We start from the raw sequence: 18,279 nt of genomic DNA, 5'->3' as shown, positions 1-18,279 counted from the left end.
TGGGCTTCATGGCATCATGCATAATCCTGGTCCCCCATGCCAGACTGCATATGAGAAAACTACAGTGGTACCTAAAGAATTTATGGTCTCAACACAGGCACAGCTTAGAAACCGAAATACCACTAATCCCATGCCTGAAACAAGAGTTCCTATGGTGGGCTCAAGCATGCCAGTCAAACCCAGGCTTGCCCTTCCACAACTTTCAAGCAAGCCAAACCATCACAACGGATGCCTCAGACCTAGGTTGGGGGGCACACATGCTGGACAAATACATACAAGGATTATGGACTCCAGACCAGCTGCACCTGCACATAAATCAAAAAGAAATGCTGGCAGTAAAACTAGCAATCCAGAATTTCAGACCATTCCTCAAAGAAGGCCATTTAATGATAAGGACAGACAACACCACAGTCATGTGGTACATCAACAAACAGGGAGGCACTCATTCATACCCCCTATGCCGAATGACTCTGGACCTATGGAATATGGCTCTGAGCTACAACATCCAGTTACAGGCAATATTTGTACCGGAAAAAGAAAACATCCTAGCAGACATGTTAAGCAGAACTACCTCGGATGCTCACGAATGGATGCTACACCTGGACATCTTCAAGGCCATCACAAAGAAATGGGGAATGCCACAAATAGACCTATTCGCATCCCCACTCAATCACCAGCTCAAGAAATTCTGCACAAGGACATACCACCCACTTGCATGGAAGGTGGACTCTCTATCCTTCAGTTGGAAAGGCCTGACAGCATATGCATTCCCACCTCTTCCTTTGATGCACAAGGTACTACTGAAAATCAAAGAGGAACGTCCAAGGATAATTCTGATAGCTCCAAATTGGCCAAGACAACACTGGTATCCATTGCTGAGGAGCATGTCTCGGGCAGAACGTGGACACTACCCTGATGCCTTTGATGTTAACTCAGAACGACTACAACATCATGCATCCAAACCTAAAAACTCTGCAACTGACTGCCTGGAACATTACATAACAGCAACTAACCCAGATTTATCCCAAAGGGTTAAAGACATTATCCTTGAGGCCCGCAGACCTTCAACAAGAAGGAACTATGCAGGAAAATGGAAAAGGTTTGTCATTTGGAGTACTGAAAGAGGAAAAGATGTGTCAAAGATAGATATTGCTAACATCCTGGAGTACTTGGCAGAGCTTCTCCATACAGGCCTGTCCTATTCCTCCATCAAGATACATGCATCAGCTATTTCTGCAGAATACAGCTTCGATCCCCCTGTCTTCTCACATCCTCTACTCAGGCAGTTCCTCAGAGGAATCAAGAATGTAAAACCTCCTAGGAAACCACCATTACCAGCATGGGACTTGAACTTTGTGCTAGGAAAATTGACACTCCCTCCATTTGAACCAGCAGCAACAGCAGATCTTCAACACCTATCCTGGAAAACTGCTTTCCTACTGGCAATTACTTCAGCAAGAAGGGTTTCGGAACTACAGGCCTTAATGGCAGTACAACCCTTCTTAATCTTCCATCAAAATAGTGTCCATGAGAACTAATCCTACATTTATGCCTAAGGTGGTATTCAGATTGTCTCTAAACCAGGCAATCCACCTACCTACCTTCTTTCCCAATCCACAGAACAGGGGGGGAAAGACTGCTGCATACCTTGGATGTACATAGACAGTTGCGCTACTACCTGGACAGAACCAAGGGCAATAGAAAAACTGACCAGCTTCTAGTAGCTTATGCAACAGGAAGGGAAGGAAAAGCAATTTCCAAACAGACAATCTCCAAGTGGATAGGAAATTGCATAAGATTCTGTTACTCCTACCATGGAAAGCAAATTCCACAGAACATAAGACCTCACTCTACAGCGCTACAGCCACTACCACAGCTTTCTTACGAGGAGTGGCTACCAAGGACATTATTGAGGCGGCTACTTGGACCTCCGTGCATACATTTGCCAAGCATTACAACTTACCTCTATACTCTAGATCCCGAGCAGGGTTTGCCACTGCTGTATTGCAAGGGATCCTAACTACACCATAATTCTTCTTCCTCCTCCCCTAGTTTGGCTATAGTATTCTACCCATTTGTTAGGACTGCAGATGCATCCTTGAAGGACATAGTACAGTTTTGTACCTACCATAAATGTAGATGTCCGAACAGGATAGCATCTGCAGTCAGGATTACCCACCCTCCTTCCCCTCTGTGGTACTCCTAGGGTATTTACCCTAGCTAGGGGGGGATCTCTTATGGTGTATTTGTTTGTATATATGTACATACACGCTTATTTTTTGTGTTTGCCTACTATTTTTTTTGGAAACATTGGCATTTACCCAAAATTTAGTTTTCCAAGAGGGCAACTGGCATCTGGGGCAAGAAACACTGAGGAAAATGGCGTCGGCTGATGCCTTTATACCCGAAGACCAGCAGAGATGACGGGTGAAGTGCGACACCAGCCGAGGCCAGACCCAGACTTTGGAATCCGGCCGACCGAAGGGCTGCCTGACGACAGGACAACCCATTTGTTAGGACTGCTGATGCTATCCTGTTCGGACATCTACATTTATGGTAGGTACAAAACTGTACTTTACAGGGTTTATTACATTCAGCTGAACAAGTTGGAAAGCATACTTTGCAATGTGGTTTTGATTGCTTAGAGGCCTCTTGCAGGGCCGCTCTAACTGGATCTGTGATAAGAAGGCATGCTTGGCTCAAGGAGCAAAATCTGCCTGGTCATGTTAAAGCAAAATTGTTGGATGCTACTTTACAACAGGACAGTCTATTTGGTAATAAGGCAGAAGAAGTTTTGAAAAAGACGGAAGACAAAACTAAATCTATGCAAACTGTAAAATATTTCCTAGAAGTGTAGCCACCCAGGTTCAGTAGGTACTGGCCTACCAAGAATTGGGCCTTTCCAGTACCCACCACAGCCGCTCAGGTCAAACCCAGACAACTCCAAAGGCTCCAGGATTCATTCACAAGGAACTTATAGAACAAAACAATGGGGTGCCTCCACCTCCAAATCTGGAAGTAGCAATGCACCTCCTTACAGTCTCAATGACTTTCCTCTGCCATCACCAAGCACTTATCTTTTGGCAGCCCCTTTGGGGGGAAAACTGGCACTTCATACACAAAATTGGCAGCTAATTACCCAGGACAAGTGGGTTTTAAATGTAGTATTCCAGGGATACAGATTTCATTTCCACACGTTGCCAGTCCAAAATGGATGGCCGGATCTGCCTCCAAATCAGTGGGCAGAGGCCCAGAAACAAGTTACATCCCCCATGAACATGGGGGCTATTCAGCCTGTACCAGAAAAGGAAAAGGGACAAGGTTTTTATTCAAGACATTTCCTGGTACCCAGAAAAGGCAAATCATGGCATCCAATTCTGGACTTATCCATTCTAAATACATTCCTGGATATTCCAAAATTCAAGATGTTGACTCTACAACAGTTACTGCCTATGGTAGGCAAGGAAGCCTGGCTGGTAACTCTAGACTTAAGAGGGTTACCTGCATATCCCAATCAGGGAATCTTGCAGAAGATGCCTCCGCTTCAAAGCAGGCTATTTGCATTACCAGTTCTCTGCACTGTCCTTTGGCTTATCTACTGCACCCAGGGTCTTCACAAAGTGCCTGGCACCAGTAATTGCATTTTGCAGACAAAGAAATATTCATATTTATCCTTATCTGGACGATTGTCTAATTTAGGCAGAAAACAAGGACATTCTTTTAAAACGTCTGGTGTGTGTAAAAAGGCTTCTAACTTGTCTAGGGTACACCATAAATGAAAAGAAATCACAACTGGTACCCTCTCAAATAATTACATTTCTGGGTGCAAGCTTGAATACAACTGCCCAGATGACTTCCCTTACGCCAGAAAAACAAATTCAATTGATGATTTACTTCAAACAAGTGGCCACAAAAACCCAGCTATTTGCAAGACAAATTCTGCAGGCCTTGAGGTTCATGACTTCTTGCATTCTAATAATTCCATATGCAAGACTGCATATGAGGAAACTTCAGTGGTACCTAAAAAACTTATGGAGTCAACATTATCACAGCCTGGAAACAATGATTCCTACCATTCCTTGCCTGCAGCAAGAGTATCTATGGTGGGCAGAGGCCTGTCACCAAAACAAGGGACTGTCATTCATTCCACTCCCTGCCACCCAAACCCTGACTACGGACGCATCAGACTATGCTTGGGGGGGCACATATGGCAGGGAGATGCATTCAGGGCCAATGGAACCCAAATCAAATGCACCTACATATCAACCAAAAAGAGATGCTAGCTGTACAGAATGTTCTGACAGCCTTCAAGGACTATCTTCATCCAGGACAGCTACTGATAGACAGACAACACCACAGTCATGTGGTACATAAACCAGCAGGGGGGTACCCATTCATACCCCCTTTGCAGACTAGAAATGGCTTTGTGGAACACGGCCTTGACTTATCAAATACATTTACTAGCTCAATTCCTGCCAGGAAAGCAAAACACTCTGGCAGACGAACTAAGCAGAAATCTTGTGGACCAACACGAATGGAAACTGGATCCACAAATCTTCAGCATGTTGCACGCAAATGGGGGAGCCCAGACATAGTTCTGGGGTGAGGCAAAGAGATCTATCAGTTGGACAAATTCTGCACAATAATTCATCACAAAAAAGCTTGAATAGTGGACGCTCTATCCTTCAGCTGGAAAAACCTATCAGTCTATGCCTTTCCCCCTCTGCCTCTGCTCTCCAAGGTCTTACTAAAAGTCGCACAGGAAAAACCAAAAATGATTCTGATTGCTCCAGACTGGCCTTGCCAACTCTGGTACCCTCTCCTACGCAATATGTCACACCTTCCTCCGTGGTACCAGCCTCAGATGCTTTATCTACTGTCTCAGCAGAACTATCAAATTCTGCACACTCCGCTCCAAACTCTGAACCTTGCAGCATGGCTAATCAGCTAATTTCACCGGTTACATCTCTCAGCAAACCTGTGATGGATGTCATTTTGGAGGCTAGAAGGCCTTGTACTAGAAAATCTTATGCTGATAATTGGAAAAGATTCTGTGCCTGGAACCAAGCACAAGGAATAAGCACAGCAATGCCCAATATTCCTCAGATTCTGCAATATTTAACTGAGATGCTTCACAAGGACCTATCTTTCTCTTCCACAAAAATACATGCCTCTGCCATTTCAGCTCATTACAACACAGGGCCTCTCCTCTTTTCTCATCCCCTGCTAAAGCAGTTCTTCAGAGGGGCCAAAAATTTAAGGCCTCCCAGGAGAGCACCAACTCCTGCATGGGACCTCAATTTTGTGTTGGAAAAGCTCACCCTGCCTCCCTTTGAGCCAGCTGCTACTGCAGACATAAAATTTCTCTCTTGGAAGACAGCTTTTCTTTTAGCAGTCACTTCGTCTAGAAGGATTTCAGAACTACAGTCTCTCATGGCAGTGGAGCCTTTTATTATCTTTTACCCAGACAGGGTGGCGTTCAGGACTAATCCATCCTTTATGCCTAAAGTGGTATCTAGTGTGGCTCTTAATCTGTCCATTCATCTGCCAACTTTTTTCCCCAATTTCACAGAACAAGGGGGAGCGGATTCTGCATTCTTTGGATGTGCACAGACAACTAAGATTCTAGTTAAGCAGGACAAAATCTCTAAGAAAATCTGAGCAGTTATTGGTGGCATTTGCTGAAGGGGCAGAGGGAAAGGCTATTTCAAAGCAGACTATTTCAAAATGGATAAGCCATTGTATTTGCTTCTGCTACATGCACCATGGTAAATCTGTTCCCAAGGGGATCCCATTCCACCAGGGCTGCATCTACTTCTGCAGCCTTTCTCAGAGGGGTTCCCACCAGAGACATTCTAGAAGCTGCTACCTGGAGTTCAGTTCATACGTTCACCAAACATTACCATTTACCTCTTTTCTCTAAATCCAGAACAGGCTTTGCCACTGCTGTCCTGCAGGGCCTTATAGCTGCTCCTAATGCTGTATAATTCCATCCCCCGAACAATAGCTTTGGGATTCTACCCAAATGTAATGATTGCAACAGTGAAACACGAAAAACGTAGCACAGTTGTGTACACTTACTATAAATGTAGATGTTCGAGTGTATTCACTGTTGCAGTCCTGGTTACCCGCCCACCAGCCCCCTGTTTTTCTCTTACTATACCTCTTTTTTTCTTTTACTATGCTCAAAAGCCATTTTGGTGTATTTGCTTTTATTTGGAGGTATATTTGTTGTGTTCTGAATTACATGCATATATATTTATATAATTTGCTCCCCATTTGGGCTGCACCTGACATCTGGGGCAAGAAAAACTGAAGAAAATGGCGTCGGCTGCATGTTTTATACCCCTAACGACCTGACTTCATGGAAGAAGGGACAGCAACCGATCAGGCCGGCTGAGGGCAACCTGCCAGCAGATTACCCAAATGTAATGACTGCAACAGTGAATACACTCGAACATCTACATTTATGATAAGTGTACACAACTGTACTCCCCCCCCCCCCCCCAGAACAGACAACTGCAGACTTTCTGCTCCAAGACCCAGTCTCCACTAGCATGGAGAATAGAAACGGTCAGCATTTCATGGAAGGGGGAGGTTTATGTATGCCTTTCCACCCTTCCCATTAATTCAAAAAGTCGTCCTGAAAATCAGGAGAGACTAATCAAAACTCTTGTTGGTGACTTCCTACTGGCCAAGGCAGCACTGGTTCCCCCTATTTCTCAATCTAACCAAGGGCAATCACCACAAGTCACCCCATAAGGTGGACCTTCTGACACAAGAAAAGGGAACCCTCATTCACTCACACTTGCAGATGTTGGCACTGACACTGGGGGGTGATAAACTTTTAATTCCCTTTAGGCACTACTACTCTGAGGACTTGCTTTCAGTCCTGAGGGAGGGCAGGAAACCTACTACAAGGAAATCTTACTTGGCTAAATGGGAGAGATTTTCCAAATGGTGTGTGGGCAAGGGCAGGGATCCATGCATCGCAGCTCCACCCCTAGTTCTTGCCTGTGTGTGTGTCAACTAGTTAAGAGGGGGGCTTTCATACTCTTCAGTGAAAGTCCACCTTTCAGCCTGTCTGCCACTAGACCCTCCCCTACTAGCCAGACTCAATGTTAAACTATTCTTAAAATGGGTCTTGCACATCAGACCACCAAGAAAACCCTTCCTGCCACCCTTGGACCTGAACTTCATTCTGGAATCATACAGTCCCCATTTGAACCAGCTAGTACTGCTACTCCACAAATGTGCACATGGAAAACAGTACTGCTAGTGACTATTACTTAAGCCAGGAGGGTGTCAGAGTTTCAGGCCCTATTGGCCTGCCCTCCATACACTACCTTCCATAAGGACAGGGTAACCCTACGAACCAACCCTTCCTTTATGCCTAAAGTGGTCAATGATCTGTCCTTAAACCAATCTATTCATCTACCCACCTTCTTTTCCTCTCCCACCAATGAAGGTGAGAGAATACTGCACTCCCTGGATGTACTCGGACAACTAAGGTTTACCTAGACAAAACCAAATCCATAAGAAAATCCAGTCAGCTTTTTGTTTCCTTTCACCCCAGGGTGCTGGGCAAGGCAGTCTGCAAACAAACCATCACATGTTGTATTAGGAAAACTATTTGCCTATGTTACTCACACCATGGTAAAAAAACTCCTACAGGGAGTGTAGAGGCTCACTCTACCAGGGCAGTGGCAGTCTCCAAAGCCTTCCTAAAAGGCCTGGGCACGGCATCCATCCTGGAAGCAGCTACATGGTCCACCATTTACACTTTCACCAAACACTACAAGCTAGACAATGTCTCCAGAGCATGTGCAAGTTTTGCCAGAGCTATTCTGCAGGCCTTTGTGGAATCTGCTACTTCTACCTCCTCCCTACCTGCCATCTAAGCTGTGGTACTCTCCCACACCAAGAATACTGCAACTTAGGAACAGAAGGACATAGAATAGTTGTGTAAAATCTTAACATAACCACAGATGTCCTTCTCTTCCATGTTGCAGTATTCCTTCCCAACCCCCGACCCCCTTCTCTATTCTCTTTCTCATTATTGACCTGTCTTAGGTCTCATGGACGTTATACCCTACCCTAGGACCAATTTAACCACCAAATGGCTCTTTGATCCTATGGTTGACCTCACTTGCTGCTCTTATTTCAACCTGTCCTGCTGGGCTTTCAAGTTCTGAGGTCTGTGTGTGTAGATGTCACATTTAAGGCCCCTGGTTTATGGCCCTACATGTGATGTCCCATGCAACTACAGTAGCCAAGCTGAATCTTTTGTATAGGAACTGACGTATAGGTCTCCTGAGGTGGGAAATCCCACACCAAGAATACTGCAACATGGAAGAGAAGAGCATCTATGGTTATGGTAAGATTTTATACAGCTATTCTTTCCACCTGTCGTTTGCCACCTGGCTCACCTTCCATTACATTAAAAAAAAAAAAAACTCTTGCTCCTGCTGGTTTAGCATCCTCCTGGCCATCTACTCTTTCTTAATTGTGGATAACTTTCAAAAACTCTTACCACTTAACATTTTTTTGCATATCTCAGTTGTTAAGATAGAATAATGAAGGCACATAGTTAAAACGTTCCACTACTTATTGAGTTGAAGTGGGTTGAAGCTTCAGCTAGAGAGGTTGATGCATGGCTGCATCAAGCTGTCTTAACTCATTACATCTGAGTGACACCTCCAGGTGCATCTGCAGTTAACTCCTACTGACGCCTCTAGGTGTCAAATATTCCTTGATCATCTTTGCATCAATAATTCCTAAACCATGCTATATAGAAGGCTTTAAAAGATTTCATCTTAAAGCTTACACAATGGTAAACTCAACTGAATTAATATTTGACTATTGTCTAGTGCAGGTAAACCAATATTAACGGTTATTTTTATGATATTAATTTATATAGCTATAATTTTCAAATTTTTCTAAATATCTCAACAACCAAGTAACATAGATGGAACTCAGCCTCATATGAAAGCTCTCAGCTAGATGAATAAAATGCTGCTGACAGTATGTGTGTAACTTGATTGGTTGCTGAAATGTTGTAAGTTGTTTACATTACAAATGTAATAGTTACTGAATTTACTGTGACTTTTTTAAAATTCGGTTTAAGACCTAGAACTTAAAGAATACTACTGCTATAAAAATGGTTTTTGAGTTTTGCCATTCATACTTTTTTCATAATCCCTGTGGTTCTTGAGATATGAACATTTGAAATGTGAGGACATAATTTGATTCTGTCAAAAGGCTTAGGCTCCACCCATTGGAAGTTGCAGTGCAAACTCCCTGAGCTCCATTGGATTGAATGAGTTAAAAATGGACATTTTTTTTGGTGAGGGGCAGTTCCCATTGTAGGGTTCACCACCGTACTTAAATACTAATTTCATAGTCACACAGCTGTGGGAAAACATTTAAACTGGTGCTAGCAAACTGATACAGACTGCTCAGTCAGTGATTGCATATACATAACAGAGATTGAGTTGCAGGTATTGTACTTGGTGTGTTTCAAGCTTTTCCAGTTTACATTTGGCCAAGAGTAGGGAAACCATGCAGAAGTAATGGTGAGCACATAATTTTAAGTTTTTCGACCCATTAAGTATGGTTGTTTTACTTAAGTAGTTGAGTGTTTGGAGTGTCTCTCTTTAATGGTCAACACTGTTTTTTTTCTTTTCTTTTCCTTTCCTTTGTCAAGTTCTAGGTCTCATTCTAGATCATATTCAAGATCTCGCAGTAGAGAGAGAAATTATTCAAGAGATTATCGCAGGGATTATCGTAACAATCGAGGGATGAGACGCCCTTATGGCTTTCGTGGAAGAGGTAGAGGATATTATCAAGGAGGAGGTGGGAGGTATCCCCGTGGGGGCTTCAGGCCTAATTGGAATCGAAGGTACTCCCGCAGCCCAAGACGTGGCCGATCTAGGTCCAGAAGTCCAAAACGTAGGTCACGGTCCAGGAGCCGGTCTGATCTGTCCTGCAGGTCATCTAGATCTCGATTTTCCTCTTCATCTGGTTCATCTTCATGCTGTAGCAGATCTCCTGCGCCACACAAGAAACACAAATCATTAGAAAGTAAGGAGAAGCAAAGTGAGGGGAATGTAACACAGGATACACAGCAGATAGCCACAGTAGCAGAAGTTGAAGAAAAGAAAGATACTGACAAGTTTGATAAAGACTTACCTTGCTCTCCTGCTGGAGTTGAAAAAAAAGTACCTTTGTGCAGTGACAGTTGGACTGGCCTTGCAGCTTATGAAAACAGCCCAAGATCACATCGTAGTGCATCTCCGATTCGTAGCCCAACAAGTCGCAGTTCTTCTTCTGATACTCGTCATCACAGTACTGTAAATTCAGATCAGTCATCTAAAGGGACATCACCTTCTTTACGTACCCCAGAGAGAGGGGGTTCATCTCGTTATAGCCCTTCTCAATTGAGCCCATTGCATCACAGTTCTAAGAGGAGCCCAGTAAAACCAACATCATCACAGAACCTTCAGAGGGAGGAAGCACGGTTGCGATCTCTTTACTCTGAGGAGAAGTTAGAGATGCCAAAGGTTGGAAAACACTCTAAAAGGTTAGCATGGTTTTAGTTGGATTTAATACTGTAATTGTATACAGAAAAATGTGCATTTACTAAACAATCTTATCAGTGACTTCATTTTCTTTGTATGTTCTGAATTGATGCATTTCAGGAACAGAATGTTTCATTATACATTGTGGCATTTCATCAGTGGGATAGACATTTGTTCTGAAAAACGTGTTTGTGTCTGTGTGTTTGCATATATTTTTATATAGATATACATGATGTATATGTGTGTGTGTTTGCCAGTCTGAATTGCAGCATTATGTATACTGTGGACCCACCACTGACGGCCAACCCTCCATTTCTTGCTTCTTCGGAACATTTACAACACATTCACCTTTGATGCAGAAGGTTGTGGATTCTATTCCCACACCAGGTAGATGGATTACTGACACTACAGTGTAACATGAAGGGGAGTGTTATGCTCATGATGGTATTGTCCTTCGGATGAGACATTAAACCAAGGCCCCACCTGCCAGAGTTGGTGGTAGCCCAAGTGGATGTAAAAAAATCCCACAGCACCTATCAAAAAAAGTAGTGCTCCTTTTTTATGCAAAGAAAACATTATTTACAAAATATGTACATATTTACAACATACTTAGCAGTATATAATTTTCTGTTTCCTTCTTTTACTTATTATACATTCAAACTTTGTCAAGTTTTTATTCTTATTTAACCCCCACTCCTTTTCCCTAGCCACCATTTGATTCTTCTCAATATTACTGCCAAAATCCATTTTCCCTTTTATATAATTTATTTCATTCTGTGTAACGTAAACAATTCTGTTGACATGTTCTTTACTTCTATTTTTATAATACCCATATTTAATCATGTTCATATTTATCTTACCCACTTCTTATATTTTCAAAGGAATTTTCTTTACATAGCTTTTTCCCATAATTTCACTACTCTTTAAAGGACCACTATGGGGAAAATTTTTTTTAAATCGTTTCTTGAATTTCTGCATATTGCTAACCCTTGTTTATCAGGAAGTAGTAGTCACCACTAATTTTCTTGTTTTGGTAACCCTCAGTGTCCTGGGGGCAGACAGTCCTGATCAAAGCTTGTTTTCTTCTAAAGGTAAATCTTCTCCACAGCACAACAGTTGTTGAGATTCTAATGCCCATGACTGGATTGTCGCATCCCAGTTCCATTCACGTAGAAAGGAAGAACAGAGAAGCACTGCTACTGATGTTCATCGTGTTACCCTGCTGCAGTCATCACACTTGGGTTATCCTGCCATCAGGCGGTCCCGCAGTCGGCCTGAATTCCAAAGTCTTGGTCCGGCGTCAGTTGCTGTCGCTTCTTCCCTGACATCAGTGAGCCAAGGGTATATAAGAGGCATCCAACGCCATTTTCTTCAGTCTTTCTTGCTGTGCGGTGCCAAGTGCCAGTCGGCCGACACCTGTGATTTTTGATTCGAATTTCAGTCCGAAGTCTTCAATAAAGCTATGTACCCCATTGGGGAACCTTTTCTTGCCTCAGACCGATGTCAGAAAAAGTTAACAATTGCATTTCTTTTGGGAAGCAAATACCTCATAAGGCTTCCATTCCTATTGTATTCCTTGCCTGGGCCCAGACCACGACATCACAGGTTGTCGATTTTGTGCTAGGTTTAATAAACGAACTATCAAACACCGTTTTGACTTCGCACGACATTACTTTGGCAGGAAATTGAATTATGTCATGCCGTCAGAGCAGCCGACGACCGGCATGCATAAAAAACGCAAGGATAAGGACAGGCAGCCTAGGAACAAGCCAGACTCTGAGGCCTCTGATGGGCCTTTCGCCGGTTCTCCGGTTTTAATGAGGCACCTACTCAGCCCCTGACGACCACAGAACTGGAACCCCAGACAGCTGCGGATTTTCAAGCGGAGTCTACTAGGCTGACACAGCCATCTTCATTAGGCCCTTCTGACACCGGAGTAGAAGTAGACCCCGGTGCAGTGGAAACACCTTTAGTTGCAGAAGGTGTTTTCAGACAGACTACACTCACCATTAAATCTTACTCTAAACTTAAAACTCCTTTAAAACCTAAGAAGACTGTACATCAGTCTATAGTTCAAGGCCCCATGCCTAAGAAACAGATGCTTAAGATGGCTGAAGATTTGATTACCCTAATCAGGGGTTCCCATCTCCCTCCTGATAAAAGACCAAGACAAGAGGAGGATTCTGTTTCCTCTGACCAGGTTTCTATTTCCTCAGATTCTTCTGAGGAACAGGATTACACTTTTCCACCTTATGAAGACTCTGATGCTGAAGACTGTATTCCCTCAGCATCTCCCCCTGAAGACTACTCCTTTGGGGAAACTTTACATACCACGAGGGAACATTTCCACTGGGAAGGCCAGGACTATTCTGATCCTAAGAAAAGGCTCCGAGAGTTTATTACCCCAGCACAGACCTCTTGCTATCCCTCCAGTTTTAGATATTGTGGATGATGTCTACTTGGAGTCTAGTATAAATCCAGACTCTCTACCTCCTGCTCCAGCCAAACCAGACAGATACTAGAGTACCTGACTCACACAAATTCCTTTATAAAAGCCCTGTGGCTGACCCAGAAACAATTTCCCAGGGTCCTAAGAGAGCAAAAGCTTCTATGGCTAAAAATCCTGTGCCCTCTGAAAGGGATTCCAGAGCCCTAGATAGATGGGGAAAGAAAAATATACACCTCAGCAGCTCTGGCTATGAGAGCATTAAATTGCCAGTTTCACATGCTAAAATATCAGCAATTCCTACTGTCTCAATTAAAACAAAAAATGAGCACACATACTGAATAGTCTGAATTCAAGGAAATGCAGGATCAGTTGCATGCAGCTGAACATGTGGGCAAACGTACTTTACAATGCGGATTTGATTCATTGGAAGCTTCCTGTAGAGCAGCTGTTACTGGCTCTGTCATACGTATACATGCTTGGTTAAAAGAACAGACCCTTCCTGATCATGTTAAAGCAAAATTATTGGATGCACCTTTATAGCAGGATGTATTATTTGGTGTCAAAGCAGAAGAGGTTTTAAAGAAAATGGAGGATAAGGCAAAGTCTATGCAGACTGTCAAGGATTTTTTGCAGGTACAACCCTCTCAGTTCAGCAGAAATTGGCCAACAAAAAACTGGTCCTTTCCAGCTTCTGATGGATCACAGAGTGGCAAATACAGACGCCCAAGGGGCAGAGGTCAGTCACAAGGCCATTACAAACCTCGCCAATGGGGTACTGCTACCCAGAAAGGAGGAGAAGACAGGCCCCAAGATAGCAGAAGACAAAAACACAATGACTCAATCCTCAAACTACCAAGCAAATCTCTCCTGGCAGCTCCCTTGGTAGGAAAATTAGCATTTTTTGCAGACAACTGGCACATCATCACAAAAGAGGGTTGGGAGGGTAGCCTAATGGTTAAGATGTTTGCCTTACAAAAGCAAGGTGCAGGGTTTGAGTCTCACAAGGGATAATTGGCTAGGCTTAAAATGGCTCGCAAGGGCAGTTAGCTTAGTACTAATCTATGAACCTATGAACCCAAGACAAATGGGTCCTAAACATTGTCTCTCAAGGATACAGATTCCTCTTTCATAGCTTACCAAGGATAAAAGGAATGCCAAACCTGCCACCAAATCAATGGGCAGAGGCACAAAAACAAATTACAGCTCTCATGGACATGAGAGCCATTCAACAGGTACCTTCACAGGAGCAAGGACAAGGATTTTACTCAAGACTCTTTGTAGTCCCAAGAAAGGACAAAGCATGGAGACCCATTCTGGATCTTTCAGTTCTGATCACCTATTTGTAAGTACCAAAATTCAAGATGCTAACACTACAGCAGCTTCTTCCCATGATGGGCAAGAATGCTTGGCTAGTAACGTTGGACCTCAAGGAGGCATACCTGCATGTCCCTATCAGACAAAATTGCAGAAGATACCTCCACTTCATTGCAGGTTCAACACATCATCAGTTCTCTGCACTGCCCTTTGGCTTATCTACTGCACCCAGGGTCTTCACAAAATGCCTGGCACCAGTAATTGCATACTGCAGACAAAGAGGAATTCAAATATACCCATACCTGGACGACTGCTTTATTCAAGCAGAAAGCAAGGACATTCTTTTAAAGCATCTGGCATTTGTCAAACACCTTCTAAGTTGCTCAAAAGAAAAAATGCCAGCATCAGAGAGGATCTGAAGTTTAAATATTTATTGAAAAACTGAAACTAGACCGGTTTCAGCACAAGGCTTAGTATATTTCCAGAGTATCAAAGAATCACCAGCTTAAATAGCTTCCATAAATCAAAATAGAATGACATCACTTCCTGTAGTTAACAAAAACCAAAAAAGGTTAGTTTAAACATTATTGTGGTAAAAACCATAAAAACTGTTAACACAGGAAAAAATAATAATGATGGTGTTAATCAGCTCCTAATATTTCATTTATGTTCATAAGTGCAAATAAAATACAGATGTGACTGTGATATGTTAGACACATATAAAACAGAACATATTGATTGATATGCAGAGATGGAAAACCATCATTACTGACATAATAAGATTGGGAGAGTTATCCAAAAGTAGTAATATCTCAAAAGAGATAAAAATAAATATAAATAAATGTATTATTGAATGGGAGATGCTGGAAAAAGACTTCAATCATAGTTTGTCATTCAATCCTGGAGGAAAAAGCCCCCCAAGTTTGATAATCCATCTTTTTTCTTTTTTATTCAAAATGTCATGCCACCCTGTTTTGAATGATCGGTTACCAGTTATATGATCAATAATAGTAAATGAAAACTTGGCAGTGGGATGTTTGGTAGTGTGTCTGTATAATGCGTTAGTTATTCTTTGGTTTCTGATGTCCCCTAGGTGTTCAGAGATCCTTATACGGAACTGCCTGGATGTTTGTCCAACATAAAAGGCCTTACAAGTACATGTGGCAAGATAGATTATCCAATCTGAACTGCAGTTCCCAAAAAATTCAATATTATGAATTTGTCCAGTATTTTTACTAGTAAAACTAGTGGTTTTAAAGATGTAACTGCAAAACCTACAGTGGCCACAAGGAAAAATACCTGTGAGTTTGTCCCCTGTAAGTGTCCTCTGTGTGAGAGTATCATCCTTCGAGCCAGTTCTTTTGTAGTGTGAAAAAAGAGAACCAAGCGTTTTACCCTTCCTATATGAAAAATAACACCGTTCCCCCAGGTAACCTTCCAAAAGAGGATGTGAATTGAGTATATTCCAATGGTTATTGATAAATATTAATCAAGTTTCTACTATTCCTACCATAGGTGGTAATGAATCTACATGTATCAGTGCCTTTATCTCTCCGACCAGTTTGATATTGTAGAAGGGAATCCCTGGGTTTATTACTGCTGAAGTTTAATCTGTGGAGAGTAACCCCTGGACAAAAATCTGTTAGTTAAGTCATCCTGGTATATAGTGAGATCATCCTCAGAAGAACATATTCTTTTGATCCTGAGAAACTGAGATTTTGGTATATTTTTAATGTTTTGGGTGGAGACTGTCTGCATGTAGAAGGGTATTGTATTGCGGGAATTTTCTGTGAACAGAAGTTTTGAGTGTGTTGTCAGATTGTCTTGATAGATGGACATCCAAAAAGTGTATTTCCTTCTGATGATACTCCACAGTAAATTCAATACCCCAAATATTCCCATTGAGATGCTCAATAAATTCCTGGAGATGGTCATTACCTCCTTTCCACACTAGCCAGCAGTCGTCCAGGTATCTTCTCCATATATCAATTTCTGGTAAGTATATGTTGTGCATTGGATCATAAATGATATGTTCTTCAATATAACCCATGAAGAGATCTGCGTAGATGGGTGCAAATGAGGCACCCATGGCCGTACCCTGAAGTTGCCAGTAACAATCTTGTTGAAAGTAGAACACATTTTTGGTGAGAATGTGTTCAGCTAAACATACCAGTAGTGTATTCATTCCCGGGGGGTACATATTGGATTTATTTAGCCAAAATTCCAAGGCCATTAGACCCGCCCAATGTGGAATACTGGTATATAAAGATTTTACATCAAGGGTGCACATTAACCATTCAGGATCCATTTGAGATTCTGAAACAATCTGCAGGAATTCAGTGGTGTCCTGGATTCTAGCTCAAATAAGTGGTAATAGTGGTTTCAATTTTTCAGTGAGAAAGACGGATAGCGGTTCAGTGAGTGACCCAATGCCAGATACTATAGGTCTGCCAGGTGGTTGGTGGACAGATTTATGAATTTTTGGTAGTAGATTGAGGTATTGTTTGGCAGGATCTTGAACCATCAAATGTGTTTTAGTTTTATCTGAAATGATACCTGCTTCCACCGCTTGCTCCAAAAAATTATGAATTTCCAGTTGAAAACTGGGTGTGCTGTTATAAAGGATGTACACTTTCACTTTAGTTCAGAGGGGAATATGAGGCATAATCTATCTAAGAAAGAACTACTAGCTCTCACACAACTTAAGAATAATACAGACATTGTCATCATTCCTGCTGACAAAGGGGGTGCGGTGGTTGTTATGGATACTGATTGTTATCGGGATGAAGGTAATAGGCAACTATCCAACCATCATCATTACATGAAAATGGATATTGACCCCACACCCAGTTTTCAACTGGAAATTCATAATTTTTTGGAGCAAGCGGTGGAAGCAGGTATCATTTCAGATAAAAACTAAAACACACTTTATGGCTCAAGATCTTGCCAAACCATACCTCTATCTACTACCAGAAATTCATAAATCTGTTCACCAACCACCTGGCAGACCTATAGTATCTGGCATTGGGTCACTCACTGAACCGCTATCCGTCTTTCTCACTGAAAAATTGAAACCACTATTACCACTTATTCGAGCTAGAATCCAAGACACCACTGAATTCCTGCAGATTGTTTCAGAATCTCAATTGGATCCTGAATGGTTAATGTGCACCCTTGATGTAAAATCTTTATATACCAGTATTCCACATTGGGCTGGTCTAATGGCCGTGGAATTTTGGCTAAATAAATCAAATATGTACCCCCCGGGAATGAATACACTACTGGTATGTCTAGCTGAACACATTCTCACCAAAAATGTGTTCTACATTCAACAAGATTGTTACTGGCAACTTCAGGGTACGGCCATGGGTGCCTTATTTGCACCCATCTACGCAGATCTCTTCATGGGTTATATTGAAGAACATATCATTTATGATCCAATGCACAACATATACTTACCAGAAATTGATATATGGAGAAAATACCTGGACGACTGCTGGCTAGTGTGGAAAGGAGGTAATGACTATCTCCAGGAATTTATTGAGCATCTCAATGGGAATATTTGGGGTATTGAATTTACTGTGGAGTATCATCAGAAGGAAATACACTTTTTGGATGTCCATCTATCAAGACAATCTGACAACACACTCAAAACTTCTGTTCACAGAAAATTCCCGCAATACAATACCCTTCTACATGCAGACAGTCTCCACCCAAAACATATTATTAAAAATATACCAAAATCTCAGTTTCTCCGGATCAAAAGAATATGTTCTTCTGAGGATGATCTCACTGTATACCAGGATGACTTAACTAACAGATTTTTGTCCAGGGGTTACTCTCCACAGATTATCAATTCTGCAGCAAACTTCAGCAGTAATAAACCCAGGGATTCCCTTCTACAATATCAAACTGGTCGGAGAGATAAAGGCACTG

The 18,279-nt window shown here is 42.2% G+C and overlaps 1 protein-coding gene across 6 annotated transcripts in view; it reads left to right on the top strand.

The window, feature by feature from the left end:
* BCLAF1 (BCL2 associated transcription factor 1) overlaps positions 1–18,279 on the top strand; it is a 1,196,126-nt gene that overhangs the window by 259,306 nt on the left and 918,541 nt on the right. For 5 of the 6 annotated variants that reach the window (XM_044076391.1, XM_044076411.1, XM_044076397.1 and 2 more), the window contains exon 5: positions 9,707–10,582. In XM_044076391.1, the coding sequence (XP_043932326.1) occupies positions 9,707–10,582 (876 nt within the window). The remainder of the gene's footprint in view (positions 1–9,706; positions 10,583–18,279) is intronic. The other variant, XM_044076404.1, reaches the window with a different exon arrangement.

This window comes from Protopterus annectens, chromosome 1.part1 (genome assembly GCF_019279795.1).
Source record: "Protopterus annectens isolate FY-2018-M chromosome 1.part1, PAN1.0, whole genome shotgun sequence".
NCBI lineage: Eukaryota > Metazoa > Chordata > Ceratodontiformes > Protopteridae > Protopterus > Protopterus annectens.
Note: the sequence above shows the minus strand (reverse complement) of the source record. Positions and strands in the feature narration are given on the sequence as shown.